This window comes from Beta vulgaris, chromosome 9, assembly GCF_026745355.1.
Source record: "Beta vulgaris subsp. vulgaris cultivar EL10 chromosome 9, EL10.2, whole genome shotgun sequence".
Classification (NCBI taxonomy): Eukaryota; Viridiplantae; Streptophyta; class Magnoliopsida; order Caryophyllales; family Amaranthaceae; genus Beta; species Beta vulgaris.
Genome location: NC_079210.1, coordinates 4,416,433 through 4,431,635, shown reverse-complemented (window position 1 = coordinate 4,431,635; position 15,203 = coordinate 4,416,433). Strand labels below are relative to the sequence as shown.

The window sequence follows — 15,203 nt, the reverse complement described above, 5'->3', positions numbered from 1 at the left end:
GTATCAGGAGAAAAAAAATTCAAAGGGGTCTATTTGTTGGAAATTATTTAGGCGGAAGTTTTGGTGGTTAATTTGTTGTAACTTAGTGACTATTACTATGGTAGGAGATAGTGGGCAAAAGGAGAAAGGTTATTGTAAACTGTAATAATTGGCTTGAGTTGTATTTCATATGCCATGTCACAATAGAACTTAGATGTATTTATAGGTGCTATTGTCGGTTAAGAATTTCCTAGAAGTATTTGATTACATTTAGCTAGTTCTTTCTAGATGTCATGTACTAGTTTACTCTAAGATTTGTTGCTTCTAGATAATTCTACTATCTAGATCTTTCTTACTACAAGATATTTTAATTCTAATTCTTAGACATTTTCAAGATTTTTCTAGATTAACTTATTTTATTTTTTTAACACTATTTTGAGTTTTTTTTAAAAGAGAGCAAGTGATTGAAAAATGAAGATTTAAATAATTATTAACTTTTGGGCTTCGATAAACTATTTTAAAAATGAGAATGGAGTAAAATTAAAATGTACAAGAAATTTCCTTAAAAAAAGGAAATGAATTTTCGTGGTTAAGCAATGAGGCAAAAAATATTTTTAATGCTCTTTGCGTTTCCTAGTAAAATCTTGTTTTATGTGTGCCTTTCTTCCCCTTAGCTCGAAAAAGGGCAAGCAGTAGAACGAAATTGCTTGATCAATGGTGCAGATGAAAATAATTTTTTTTTCAATTAAGAATCGTCATTGTAATGAGAGAAATGGTAGATCAACAATACTCCAGCATTTTACTTGCAGACTCTTCAATAATCAAACAAAGTCCTAACAGCTCCCTAAAAGGTTTTTAACGTTTACCATTACGAACTGGAAGCAGTCCCCAGACGTATTATCTTGCAAATTCACAACAAACCCTCACAATAGAGCAAACAACAATAGACTCCAAGGCTTCCAAATCTTTGCCAATCTACAAAGCAAGTAAAGCTTCCACCTTTGCTACTGGATCTTCGTCGTTTTTAGAGGTTGGACTTCTATTAGCCTCATCGAACATGTCATGCTTCCACTTTTCAGCCCGGGTACCAGTACCATTCGGCCGATACCCTTGTCTTCCTCCAAATTTATCCCTCACTTTGTATTTTCCATCATTATCAGCACCATTAAACCTGTCTCTGGAAGAAAAGCCAGAATTTTCTGCTCGTCCCCGGACTGAAAATGATCTCTCCCTTATACGTGATCTATCTTGTTCATTTCTTTCCAGAGGTCGATGATCACGAGCTCTTTCTTCCCATCTTCCAGTTCTCACAGTAGAGCTAGCAGGATGGGCTACCTTACTATGTTCTGGAGCAGCCTTCTCCACATTCTCAGACTGCATAGGAAGTTTCTCCTCTCTAAAGGGACGTCTCTTTTTAGTCAGTGGATGTGCATCAGCCTCCGCGTCATTGAATCTATCATGTCGCCAGATATGATTATCACCACCTTGACGTCGGGATTTTTCCTCCCTCTCTTTGGGATCAGAATATGCTGTTCTATGTGTTGTACGCTCTTCGTCTTTGGAATCTTTCCACAATCCACGTTCTGCGCAAAATAGAGATCATAAAGGAAAAGCTCAGTTAATAACAAATTTAAATGCATAACAATCATTAAAGTATCACTGAAAAAATAAAGAGTTTCCAGACATCGAATTCATTGGTGTCTAGTGAGAAAAACACGAAAAACTTGCCTATAAGCAAAGGACAATGCTAATTGATAAGCTGTAGATCCTACTGATACCAAATCATTATCGTGCTTACAAAGAATAACATACCAATGGAATAAGAGGAAGCAGTATATTGCCAATTTGCCATTATGACTCTCCCAAGTTAACAGTTTAGACCTTTATGGCCTGTTCATTATCCTTTTTTGTTTCCAACGTTCAGTTTTTTTGAAACTAAAATCAAAAAGATGGAAAGAAGAAAATGTAGGTCTTGTTTGTTATTGTTTTTGTTTTTGGTTTTCATTTTTATTAAAAACTAAAAACAAAAATATGGAAACCAGAAAATATAATTTCTGGTTTATTATCGTCAATTTTGAAATTGACATGTTTAGCCATTTAGGACAAATATGACTAATTTTAAGTTCATTATACCCCCTTATATCATATAGCTTTTACATTCATACAATCAAAAACTGCAAAAACTGCTCTGAATGGGCCTATAGCAGCCTGTTCTTGTCAGATAATTCACATGTTTAATATAAATATGACTAATTTTCAGTTTATTATACCTCTTATATCATATGCCATTTACATTCATAAAATCAAAAACTGACGATGATCCTCAACAAGCCCTTAGTTTGTGATTGAACGAGCTGCTTATGCTATGTCTATACGTCTTATTAGATACTGTATTGGGTAAGTGTCCAACTTTGACTTACAAACAGCTTCATTTGTACCAAAACCCCTCGACTCCTTCCTAAATTTCTGTATTCTATTTGCTGAGTAATTAAGCCATTAGAAATAATGTCTAAACAAAAAGGAGAGGGGGAAAGGGATAAAATAGAAAACGATATGCCAGTGTTATGATCGCAGCCTAGTCAAAGTGCCACATCATAGCTTTAACACAATGCAATGGAAAACCAATTAGCACAGTGAAGCTTAAATACATGCATCTGCAAAGGCAAGCTAAATTTAAAAGGGAAACGCATCAATATTGCAACTGCAATTAAAAGATAAACAGGAACGGCAACCAAAAGTTAAAGAGACAAACAAACAAACAAAGAAACACACCAGAAGTCAATCTGCGTCCAGAGCGTCTGCCATCACGGGCAGCAGTTCGACGGTCATCATGCTGTTACAAGACATGAACAGGCAAGCCTAATATAGTTACACTCACACAGGATCACTCAAAGTCATGGGACGAACCAGAATCCTGCTAGTTCAGCCCAGTAAATGGATTTGCAAACACTGAATAACCACCAAAAGGTCAAATTCAAAGTTATGTCTATCTGAACAAATAGCACATTCAGAATAAGGCAGACATTTTGTTCTCCATGCAAAGTTATGGTTGGATAAGATTATAACAAGTGCAGGCACATAGTCAAAACACATTAGTTGGCGGCGAAAGAAAAAACATAATATGTATAATTACACAAGAAACTACTGAGATAGGACACAAACACATGCTCTAGACAGAACAAGCTAAATGTGCTCGAAAGAAAATATGAAGGCAATTATACACAATGTTTACATTGCATCTGCTCCTGAAAACTCTCAATTTACCTTTCTTTTGTCTCCCAACATTTTCAGGTCCCTAAATACATAGAACCTAAACGAGTTTTAAGCAAATTGGTCAACCCTTCTAAGTAAAGAAAGGAGAACAGACTTGTATTCTGACAAAATTTATGATTATAATTTATGTCATAAAGCGTTTGTAATTTGCCGAACTCAATATCCTTGAGAGATCACCCCTCTCTATGTTAGTGAACCGTAACTTCACCATGAGATACAATCATAATTGCAGACTTCATCTCCTGATCCACCTATGTAAGAATATGCCTTGAATGAGTTATGCTTGAAAGGTGTTCGACAAAATGCGTAAGAAACGCAAGAGCTGCGCCTCGCCCGGGAAGGTCGGGCGGACCTCGCCCGGTCGGGGGCGCAAGCAATATGGAGGAACGCAATTCCGCCCGGTCGGGCACGCAAGCACATCTGGAGAATTAAGTTCCGCCCGATCGGACGGGTCGGCGTTTTTTGCGGAAAACGCGGTTTTGACCGCTGAGTATAAATAGGTTATTTTTACCTAGTTTTTAGACTACGAAAAATACTCTATTCTCTCTGTAATTTGTTTTTCCTCATATCAATAAAATACTCTCTCTCTCTGCCGTGGACGTAGCGAAATTAGTGAACCACGTAAATCTGTTGTCTGTTTTCTTTATTTTTGCATTCAGTATTTGTTTCTCTCTCACGTCAGTTATAACAAATTGGTATCAAGAGATTTGGTGTTCGATCTGTGTGAGAAAGATGTCTGGGATGAATGTCAAAATTAATAAATTTACTAGGAGGAATAGTTTTAGTCTGTGGCAAATCAAGATGCGGGCTTTACTGAAACAACAGGGGTTGTGGGCACCGTTGGCAAAGAAGGCAACGGATTCAGACATCGCTTATATGGAAATTCGGGAGGAAAAGGCGCATTCAACAATTATGTTGTGTCTGTTTGACGAAATAATTACTGAAGTTGCGGAGTAGGAAACTGTTGCTGGTGCAGAGTAGGAAACTGTTGCTGGTCTGTGGTTGAAGTTAGAGAGTTTATACATGACGAAATCTCTAACCAACAAGTTGCTTTTGAAGCAACGTCTGTTCAGCCTGCGTATGCAAGAAGGTACGTCTCTAAGAGATCACTTCGATAAATTAAATACTATCTTGCTAGATCTGCAAAATAATGATGTAAAAATAGATGATGAGGATGCTGCTTTAATATTGTTGGTATCTTTACCTGTATCATATGAGAATTCTGTGGATTCTTTTATTGTTGGGAAATATCGTCTGTCGTTAGAAGAAGTGAGATATGCTCTCCATACTAGAGAGGTCCGTCATCAGGCTTCTGGTTCTAGTACAGAGAATCAGGCATCTGGATTAGTAGTTACATGGGGAAAGGGACAAAAGAAATCTGGTAAAAAGAAGACGAACTTTAAAAATTCGAATTCGAAAGGTCCTAAAACTACTGATATCTGTAATTACTGTAAGGAGAAGGGACACTGGAAAAATGAATGTCCTATGAAAAAGAAACAGCAGGATAAAAATGAAATTTCTGCTGCTCTGGCAGAAACTGGAGGTGATTTTGAGGAAGATCTGGCCCTAGTAGTTAATAGCAAGTCACATTGTAGGGATGTTGGTTCTTGATTCGGGCATCGTATCATATTAGTCCATGCAGGGAGTGGTTTTCGACTTACAAGCAGATAGATGGAGGCAATGTTTCTATGACCAACAGTGCTCCCCGCAAAGTAGTTGGAATAGGCTCTATCAGGGTGAGTACCCATGATAGTACATTATGTACCTTGAACGAAGTTAGGCATGTTCCATTAATGACAAAGAATCTGATATCTTTGAGTCTTCTAGATAGCAAGGGTTTCAGTTTTCAAGGTGAAGGTAGAGTTATGAGCGTCTAAAGTTCAAAGGTGGTTTGAAAGGTATTAAAGTTTGTACCTTATATATTCTTCAGGGGTCTACTGTGACAGGTTCTGCTGCTATTGCATCATCTGAGATTCACAAGGAGGAGTTGACCAAGTTGTGGCATATGAGACTTGGGCACATGGGTGAAAGAGGGATGCAAATTCTGTCAAAGACAGATCTTTTATGTGGGCAAAAGGTGCAGAATCTAGAGTTTTGTGAATATTGTGTGTTTAGGAAGCTTCATCGCAGCAAGTTTCCAAAGGCAGTTCATACAACTAAAGGTTTTCTTGATTATATCCATTCTGATTGTTGGGGATCTTCTCGAGTTGCATCCATTGGAGGTCACAGGTATTTTGTCAATGATCGATGATTATTCAAGAATGACTTGGGTGATTATGATGAAGCATAAAAGTGAGGCTTTCAGGAATTTCAAACAGTGGAAGGTTTTAGTGGAAAATCAAGTTGAAAGAAAGGTCAAAAGGCTGCGTATTGATAATGGTATGGAGTTTTGTTGGTCTGAGTTCGATGAGTTCTGCAAAAATGAAGGGATTGCTCGCCATCATACTGTTAGGAATACGCCACAACAAAATGGAGTTGCAGAACACATGAATCAGACACTTTTGGAGAGAGCAAGGTGCATGCTCTCAAATGTTGGGATGGCTAGGAGGTTCTGGGCAGAAGCTGTAAGTACAGCTTGCTATCTGATCAACCGTGGACCCCATACAGGTATTGACTGTAAAACACCTTATGAGGTGTGGCCTGGTAAGCCTGCAGATTATTCTCTGTTTAGAGTTTTTGGTTCTATTGTCTATTATCATGTAAATGAGGGAAAAATAGAACCTAGAGCTAAGAAGGGTATATTTGTGGGTTTGGGGAGTGGAGTTAAGGGTTATAGCGTATGGTCACCTTCTGAAAATCGTGTCATACTTAGTAGAAATGTAATATTCGATGAAAATTCTATGTTTAACTCTCCTGTGAAGTCTCTTGTGGTGTCCGTTAGTAGTGATGTTGATAGACAGGTGGAGCTGCAAGGCACTCAGGCTGAGAGTGAATCACAGCACCAAGGTGGAGAAGATCAACATGGTGTCACTCAAGAAGAGTCTTCTAGCTATCAGTCATCTGAAATACATCAACCAAGCATAGCACTTGATAGAGCTTGAAGAGTTTGTGTGGGGCCTCCAAAGAGGTATGGTTTTGAAGACATGGTGGCCGTCTGGCCGATGCACTTTAGGAGGTGGAGGTTGAAAATAATGAGCCATTCAACTATAAAGAAGCTGTTTCTGGAAGTGAGTCTACTCTATGGCTTGCTGCAATGGGGGATAAGATGGAGTCTCTAGATAAGAATCTGGGAGTTGGTCAAACGTCCTAAGAAGAGGAAAATTGTAACATGTAAATGGGTTTTCAAGAAGAAGGAAGGGTCTTCACCAACTGAGGGGGTCAAGTATAAAGCTCAGGTTGTTGCAAGATGGTTCACACAAAAAGGAGTAGATTATAATGAGATTTTCTCACCAGTAGTCAGACATATTCCATCAGGGTGCTACTAGCAATAGTTGCACATCAAGATCTTGAACTTGAGCAACTAGATGTAAAAACAGCTATCCTACATGGGGAGTTGGAAGAGGAGATTTATATGACACAACCAGATGGGTTCCAAGTTCCGGGAAAAGAAGACTACGTTTGCAGATTGAAGAAGTCCTTGTATGGACTAAAGCAGTCTCCTAGGCAGTGGTATAAGAGGTTTGGCAGCTACATGATTGAGTTGGGCTACAACAGAAGTGAGTATGATTGTTGTGTGTACCATAGTAAGTTGGGTGATGGTTCTTTCATATATCTGGTTTTGTATGTAATTGATATGCTTATAAGTGCAAAGGCTAAGTTTGATATTCAGAGGTTGAAGGGTCTTGTCGGTGCTGAGTTTGAGATGAAAGATTTGCGTGCTGCAAAGAATATTTTGGGGATAGAAATCTATAGGGAAAGAGGTCAGAAGAAACTTTTCTTGTCACAAAAAAGGTTATATTCAAAAGATTCTGTCAGGGTTTGGCATGACAACAGCTAATCCTATAGACACTCCAAGTGCTTCAATAATCACTTGTCTGTTGCTTTTGCACCCAAAACTGCTGAGGAGAAGGAGTACATGAGTCTGGTTCCTTATGCTAGTGCAGTAGGAAGTTTGATGTACGTTATGGTTTGCACTAGGCCGGATCTTGCACATGCAATTAGTGATGTTAGTAGGTTCACGGATGACCCTGGTAAGGAGCACTGGCAGGCAGTCAAGAGGATTTTCCAGTACCTAAGAGGTACATCTGACGTTAATCTCATCTATGGGAATGATACTCAGTGTTTAGTCACTGGTTATTCTGATTCTAATTATGTTGGAGATGTTGACAGTAGGAGGTCAATGACTGATTACGTTTTTACTCTTGGTGGATCTGTCGTTAGTTGGAAGGCAACTTTACAGGCTACAGTTACTTTGTCTACTACCGAAGCAGAGTACATGACGTTGACAGCCGCTGCTAACGAGGGAATATGGCTAAAGGAACTACTTAGTGATCTCCGGTTACATCACGATCAGGCTACTGTGTATTGTGACAATCTGAGTGCAATATGCTTAGCTAAGGATCAAGTCTATCGTGAGAGGACTAAACATATTGATGTGAGATATCATTTTATGAGGAGTGAGACTAGGATTAAGGTGAAGAAAGTAGGAACGGCTGACAATCCTACTGATATGTTCACCAAGCCGGTTCCGCAGAGTAAGTTTCAGCATTGTCTAGACTTACTCAATGTTCGTGATTGTTAGTTGCCCTCTCGGGCAATTCTGGGGTCCTTTGGGACTAATTTATTCTGGTTGTCTTTTGGGACAAATCTGGTGTTGGAAGATTCTGGGAGTTGTGATCAATGCATCTGGTTTTCTGGTTATTGTGAGAGGATTCAAGTCAAGGTGGATATTTGTAAGAATATATGCCTTGAACGAGTTATGCTTGAAAGGTGTTCGACAAAATGCGTAAGAGACGCAAGAGTTGCGCATCGCCCGAGCAGGTCGGGCGGACCTCGCCCGGTCGGGGGCATAAGCAATCTGGAGGAACGCAATTCCGCCCGGTCGGGCGGGTCGGCGTTTTTTGCGAAAAACGCGGTTTTGACCGCTGAGTATAAATAGGTTATTTTTACCTAGTTTTTAGACTACGAAAAATACTCTATTATCTCTGTAATCTGTTTTTCCTCATATCAATAAAATATTCTCTCTCTCTGCCGTGGACGTAGCCAAATTGGTGAACTACGTAAATATGTTGTCTGTTTTCTTTATTTTTGCATTCAATATTTGTTTCTCTCTCACGTCCGTTATAACAACCTAGAACCAGCATAAAGTGGAGTAAGCTCATATACAATCATCATACCTTTATATATTCTCCCCATTTCTGCCACTCATTAGCCCTTGCAAAAATTTATATGTACCGCCTAGTTGCTTCCTCAATCATGCTAATAAACATCCATTCCCTTCCTGGAGGCAGGCACACCCTGAACGTGACAGCCTTCTTAACCGAAACAGAAACTAAGTTGGCAAACCAACAAATACATCCAACTTTACCTTATAACCAAGGCATTCACCACAAAAGATAAAAGGAAGGTAAAAGGAGGCATAAGGAAGAGGCCAAAAGTTAGCTCCACTATTATTGTAAACCATCAAGTCATAGAGTTCAGTCCCGAGGAACCCCTAAGATTGCAAGCATAGTATCTCACTAAAACGAAAGGTGACTCATTCTAGACCTCAGCAGCAGGAAAAGTGTTCCATTCCTGATTACATGCCAACATGGTAATGCTAACATCAAAGAAAAATAATTGTAAGAATTTTTCAGAAGGGAGAAGAATAAGGAAGGAAGATTCTTATTGATGGTCCAATGAAGAAATCAGATACCATTCTTTCAATATCATAATAACTAGTCTTACATGCACGTGCTACGTGCAAATACAAATAGAAAGTCAAACTGCATAATTACATCTATCCAAATCCTTGTTTTTGACAAAAAAAAAAAAAAAGTTTATGAAGTTGAGAAAATGTCTTGAGATTTAATAGAACTATCGTGTAATTTGGCCTTGTTTTTTTTTTTTTTTTGTTTTGTTAAAAATTGGTAAAGATGAGTTTGATTGTTTTTTATTTCAGGATATACTTGTAATTTAGAGTGAGCAAGTCTTCTCCTTTTCCCTTACATAATAGAGATTTGGAAGAAAGCATTTCAACCTTTTCATGATGAATGGACATATGACTTTTTAATCATAAAACACATGGGTGTCTAGCCTTTAGAGCTATAAAGGCAGTAGACAAGTGGAAACTGGAAAGTAAATAACTGAAAGCTTGAGATAACCAAGCATAGACCATATAGATAAAACTCATACATATAAAATCATAGCAGAAATGAACGACAGCAAACAAAAAGTAGATAATAGAAAAAATAAAAGTAACCAAAAAAACCTGAAAGAAATTTTCAGAATGAGGGACTGCCGTTGGATCAGATTGATTGATTGTTTCACCTTGGCCATTAGTCTTGCCATCCAACATGTAGCTTGCATCTTTAATCTCTAGCTTAGTATCAGAAGCTGGTGGAAGTTCAAGAGGTAAAGCATCTTGAAGTCGCTGTCTATGCTTTTTATCTCCCTTCTTATCTCCACTGTCTGAATTAAGCCTGTTGGGACTTCTCTCAGTCGGCATTTTTCCTGTGCTATCAAACTTTTAGACTCAGAACTAATCTGACATAAAGACCAACTTTTTATAACAACAAAAAAAATAAAATTTCATTCTGCTAATTAAACCAGTCCAAATTTATAGGAACTAATGCTTAGCTGTTCTGATGAACAATAAATTCTCAAGGCACAGCACCATCACCATTCACCACCACCACCAGAAAACAGAATTGCAAATATAGTTACATAAGCTAAAGACATACCAAAAGACAATTCTAGTGCAAAAATGGAATGACAACAAAACATCAAACTTGTTCCTCTAAAAGAGCAACCAGCTCCTATCTGCCACAAAAACAGGAGACTTAAGCAAATTTTCCAATCAGCATAGAGGTTGTCTCCCGTGATCATCCATTAGGGGCACATTAGGTCCAGCAACTTTATGAGGATGCCACATTATCTTCTTCAACCAGTCATATAGTATAAATGCAAGCCGGATAATAATAGACAGAGACAGCAACATATATCTAAGTTCCCATTCTTGACATGTTAACTATCAAAATATTGTTACACAACAAGCTGAAATCAACAAGTCCGTAAAAGAGGAGCGACAAAGACACTACTACCGAGAGAGTTCCTCATCTAATTTTCTTTTCCAACTCGACAATTCGATTAAGGGCCAAAAGGAGTAATAATTGAAATTATTATAGCTCTCCAATCTCCCGCCACTAATCAGCCAACAACTCTCTCGGTTTATTACAGAGACACCCGAACCTAAGCATTTCCCTGGGAAAGGGAGGTTTATTACAGAGACACCCGAACCTAAGCATTTGGAAACAAAGATTTTACGCCAAACTAAGCCCAAACATTAGTCAATCTAAAACAACTTTCCGGGCACGTAAAAATTATATCAATCTAATATTAACATGACGAAGTTTGTCACGATATCAATCCAAACACTAATTGAACAACATATAATTTCTGGGAATTATGATACGACACCGTTGTCGAAACCTAATGGTATACACAAGTTCCTTTCCTTAAACCCTAGAAGCAAACAAAGTACAATAAACGGGTAAAATAAACGGACATCAAAGAGACACCCATTCAGAACATCAACTATTAATTCTAAGTAATTTAATTAATGTATAATCTAACTCCAAATTTCAAATGAACAATTAAACCCTCTCAAAATTACAAGCTGTGACGCAATAATCAACGAGTTTAATTGATATTAAAACACAATTGAATTTACTTGATACAAACAAGTAGACGTGGTAATTACAAGAAACTGATAGAATTGAATAGAAAAATCAAATTTACAGAATGAGAAGTAAAACCTGAAATCACAGAAGAATTTGGGAAGCTTTGTAAAGAAGACAAAAAAATGAAATCGGAATCGGAATCGGCAAAAATAATGGAATTAGTGAATGAAATAGGGTTTTGCGGGATTCACTCTCTGAGTCTGAGCTCAGGCATGGTGTGGATTTGTGGAATAGACTGAATTTGAGGTTCAGGTGCTACGTGGTTAATGGCGTTATGATGTTATGTGAATTTAGGGCCAAAGTTGCGAAAGTTTGACTCCGAGAAGGCAAAATGGGGCAAACAATAAGAAATGAGTCCAACTAAAAAAAATATATAGTAGTATAAGGCTATGTTCAGTTCACCTTATTTTTGCTTATTTCAGATCTAATCTGATCAGATCAGATCAGATCAGAAAAAATAAGTTCAGATCAGATCAGATCAGATCAGTCAGTTTTTAAAACTCATTTTTACTATTAGATATATTTCATTATATATTAGTAAAAATTATAATAATTGAATATTAATAAAGTACTCATTGAGAGGAATCAAACAAGACCCCACATGACTATATTTTTTCTTATATATTGAGAGAAATCAAAAAGATAAGATCTTGTAATCAGATCAGTTCAGAAAAAATAAGTTCAGATCAGATCAGATCAGAAAAAATAAGTTCAGATCAGATCAGATAAGTTCAAATCAGAAAATTTCAGGTGAACTAAACATAGCCAAAGGCCTCGTTTGGTTCACATGGGAAGTAATTTCCCATGGGAATTTTCATTTCATGGGAAATTCTTTCCCTTGTTAATTTCCTAGGAATTAGACAAAATTGTTTGGTTGACACCATAGGAAATTGCATTTCCTAGGAAATTACTCACCAAGGGGGGGCTTGGTGAGTGATTTCCCATGTTTCATGGTAAATTCTATTTTCCTTGGAATTTGTATTTCCTATGCTTCTCCCATTTCCCTCCAACCAAACACAACACCCATAATGTATTTCCTAGGAATTTGTATTTCCAAGGGAAATAGCTTCCAACCAAACAACACCTAAGTATCGATGCTTATCTTCAAGATTAAATTATGAGAAAGTTATCACGTGATGCGTGTAAAAATATAAATTTTTGGGAAATTTTACATGGTGGACTCTAACTCTCAATTTTTCTATATGGTAGCAGGATAAAAAATATATTATACAAAGTGACTTTCAACTTTGACAAATTGTACCTAATGACCTTATTTCAATAATTGATGGCTAACTAATTAGATATTTGCATTCACCATGACCCTACTATTTACCAAGTAAATCAAACATAATCTAAATGGGATGAATAACATACTTTATCAAGAAGCTTTCGTTAGTTGAATTTGACATCATATAGCCCCAACAGTATATAACACTATATTTATTGGGGATCTAGATGAAGCATTTTGTGTGAAATACCTTGGGGAGATCTTATATTTATTGGGGATCTAAGTGCAAGGAGTATGACAGGGATCCTACTCAATCAAAGAAAGTTCATTTTGGACATTCTTTAGTCCACTGGTATGGAAGAATGCAAGCACACAAAATTTCTCTTTACCAAGGATTAAGCTTTGTATTGAGAAAGGAGAGTTGTTAGAAGACCCAAAAATATACAGAAGAATTGTGGGAAAGCTTCTCTATTTAAACCTTACTAGGCTCGATATCCCTTATAGTGTCCGACAGCTTAGTCAATACATGAATGCACCTAGAAAGCCACATTTGCAAGCAACAATTCATGTGGTAAAATACCTTGCTGGCACCCTTGATTGAGGGTTATATTACCCTGCTGATTCTCTCACTCTCACAGCTTTTTGTGATTCAAATTAGGGAAGTTGTGCATTTAGTGCAAGATCACTTACAGGATATTGCATTCTTTTAGGAAACTCTCTTGTTTCTTGGAAAATAAAGAAGCAAAATATTGTGTCAAAGTCATCTACTGAAGCATAATATAGATGCATGTCACAAACTACAAGTGAGATTGTCTGGATCCATGGGATACTTGAAGATTAGGATTACCCATATAGTACCAAAGGTTTCTTTAGAGTATACCGAATCATTATTATAGCTATTCTTCTTCTGACACAGCAAGTCCCATCGATTTATTTTGTGACAACAAGTCTGCAAATCATGTGGCCTATAATCCTATTTTTCATAAACGAATTATATAAGCACTTGAATGTTGACTGTCACTATGACAGGGATCACATTCAGGATGGTTTGTTAAAGGTGCTGCACATCAAGTCCTTCCTCTAACTTGCTGACTTTATGACTAAATCTCTAAGTGCTCAACAACATAATCACCTAGCCTTCAAGTTGGCATTGTGACCACTGCTCCACCTTGAGAGGGGGATATCGAGCATTCTAATATATAGCCTAGTCAGCTTTATACAGCTGTTTTATAGTCCCTAGGTTGATTTGTATAGGTGTCCCTTATTTTGTGAGTTTTGTACACATAATCCTAGGGTATTTCTTGTGTCCTACGATATATATATATATATATATATATATATATATATATATATATATATATATATATATATATATATATATTAATGTAATTAATAGTGCAATGCCGCATCAAGAAAGGTAGGTTGATAAACCTTGTAAACATATACACATAAATAGAGAGAAATAGTGACACTGATTGGTTGTCACAGAAAACCAAGTTTGAGTCTTTGAGAAATTCTTTAAAACCTCATTTAATTTGTTAATATTAGTAACATAATTTAAACATACGAGTATTCTCAATTGTTCACAAAAGTGACTGTTGTATTCGTATGATTATCGTCGTTCATTCATAAAGAGTGAATTGATTTTCTTTAAAAAAAAAAAAAAGAGTGAATTGATTAGATTTTCACTTTGTTTATAAAAGTAACCCATTTTGTTTATAAGTGTAACCCTTTTTAATGTTATGCATAACCTTAAAATATTTTATGAGTAATCCCATTTATTATTTGGAGTAACCTTATTTAGTTTTTAGAGTAACCTTGTCAATCCTATGAGTAAACTCGTATAATCATATGTGTCATTACGTAGTTTAATCTTATGAGTAATCCCATTTAATCATAAATAAAACTTCGTGACTCAAATGGATCAAAAAATAAAAAATAAATCTTCATTTATTAATTCCGATAATCTCATTTAACCTCATTTAATCATATGAGTAATCCCAATTATTCACAAAAATAACCACATGTATTCATACGAGCTGTTTCACAAGTACACAAACTTTTCTAAGTTTATTAGTATATATAGTTGATATTCCTTCTTAGAGTTAGTCTTGCATGGACTTTTTACACATTAATCTTATCGCAGACCAAAAGTCATCTTTAAAACATAGTGACTCTTTTATTATATAGTGACCTTTTAAAATCTTAAGTTTAGTAATCTATTATTGTCTAACATAGTGATAATATTTTTTTGGGATATAGTCACCCTTTTTTTCATTAGTTTACCATGATGAAATTCTCATTTTATGACATAGTAACCTTTTTCTCACATAATCACCCTTTACAATTTGTATCTACTCTTTTTTTATATCTATTTTTTTTATATATAATGACTTTTTTCATAAATCACATGTACTAGCATTTGGTCCACACTAATTTAGTGTGACCAGGTCTATATAAGTTTTTTACTTCTTCTTATACATCTTCCTTTTTTTGTTTGGACAACTTCTCATACATTTTCTAAGATCATGATTAAAATTTGGTTTTGCATAGCTACCCATATCTATTATAAATGGGTACTTCTCATATATTTTCTGATTCTAGCATGATTTGTAGAAAAGTTGGAGTTGAAAACATCCATGATTGTAATTGTAATAGTTACTTTAATAAGTTATATCATATTTAATGTTCCTTCTATGCATTACTTTAATATAGAGTACTTTTTAATGGTACAAAAATTATACTTCGAAATATATATTAAAAATTATAATCAATTTACTATATTTAAGTTTTTCATCGTAAATCAGACTATATTTCTTCTTATCCTAAACTATATCGATGTATTTTTATCAATTTAGATTTAGATTATATTATGTGATTTAGATAAGATTTAAAACTATTAG

General features: G+C 36.1%; 1 protein-coding gene across 2 annotated transcripts; it reads right to left on the bottom strand.

The window, feature by feature from the left end:
• Nucleotides 1–697: 697 nt before the first annotated feature.
• On the bottom strand, nt 698–11,420 carry LOC104902762 (hypothetical protein). 2 transcript variants are annotated; one of them, XM_010690666.4, is made up of 4 exons: nt 11,148–11,420; nt 9,602–9,848; nt 2,752–2,812; nt 698–1,562 (listed from the first exon to the last, which is right to left on the bottom strand). In XM_010690666.4, the coding sequence occupies exons 2-4, from the start codon at nt 9,836–9,838 to the stop codon at nt 955–957; spliced, it is 906 nt and encodes a 301-aa protein (XP_010688968.2). In that variant the 5' UTR covers nt 9,839–9,848; nt 11,148–11,420; the 3' UTR covers nt 698–954. The 2 variants fall into 2 exon arrangements, with proteins under 2 accessions (XP_010688968.2, XP_010688967.2); XM_010690665.4 differs by having other exon boundaries at nt 9,602–9,843.
• Between the last annotated feature and the right edge of the window lie 3,783 nt (nt 11,421–15,203).

Coding starts and splice junctions, on each gene's coding strand:
- LOC104902762 (XM_010690666.4), bottom strand. CDS start 9,838: ATGCCGACTGAGAGAAGTCCCAACAGGCTTAATTCAGACAGTGGAGAT. Junction 2,813..9,601: donor ATTCTGAAAATTTCTTTCAG/GTTTTTTTGGTT, acceptor GTCTTGTAACAG/CATGATGACCGTCGAACTGC. Junction 1,563..2,751: donor TGGACGCAGATTGACTTCTG/GTGTGTTTCTTT, acceptor TATTTTGCGCAG/AACGTGGATTGTGGAAAGAT.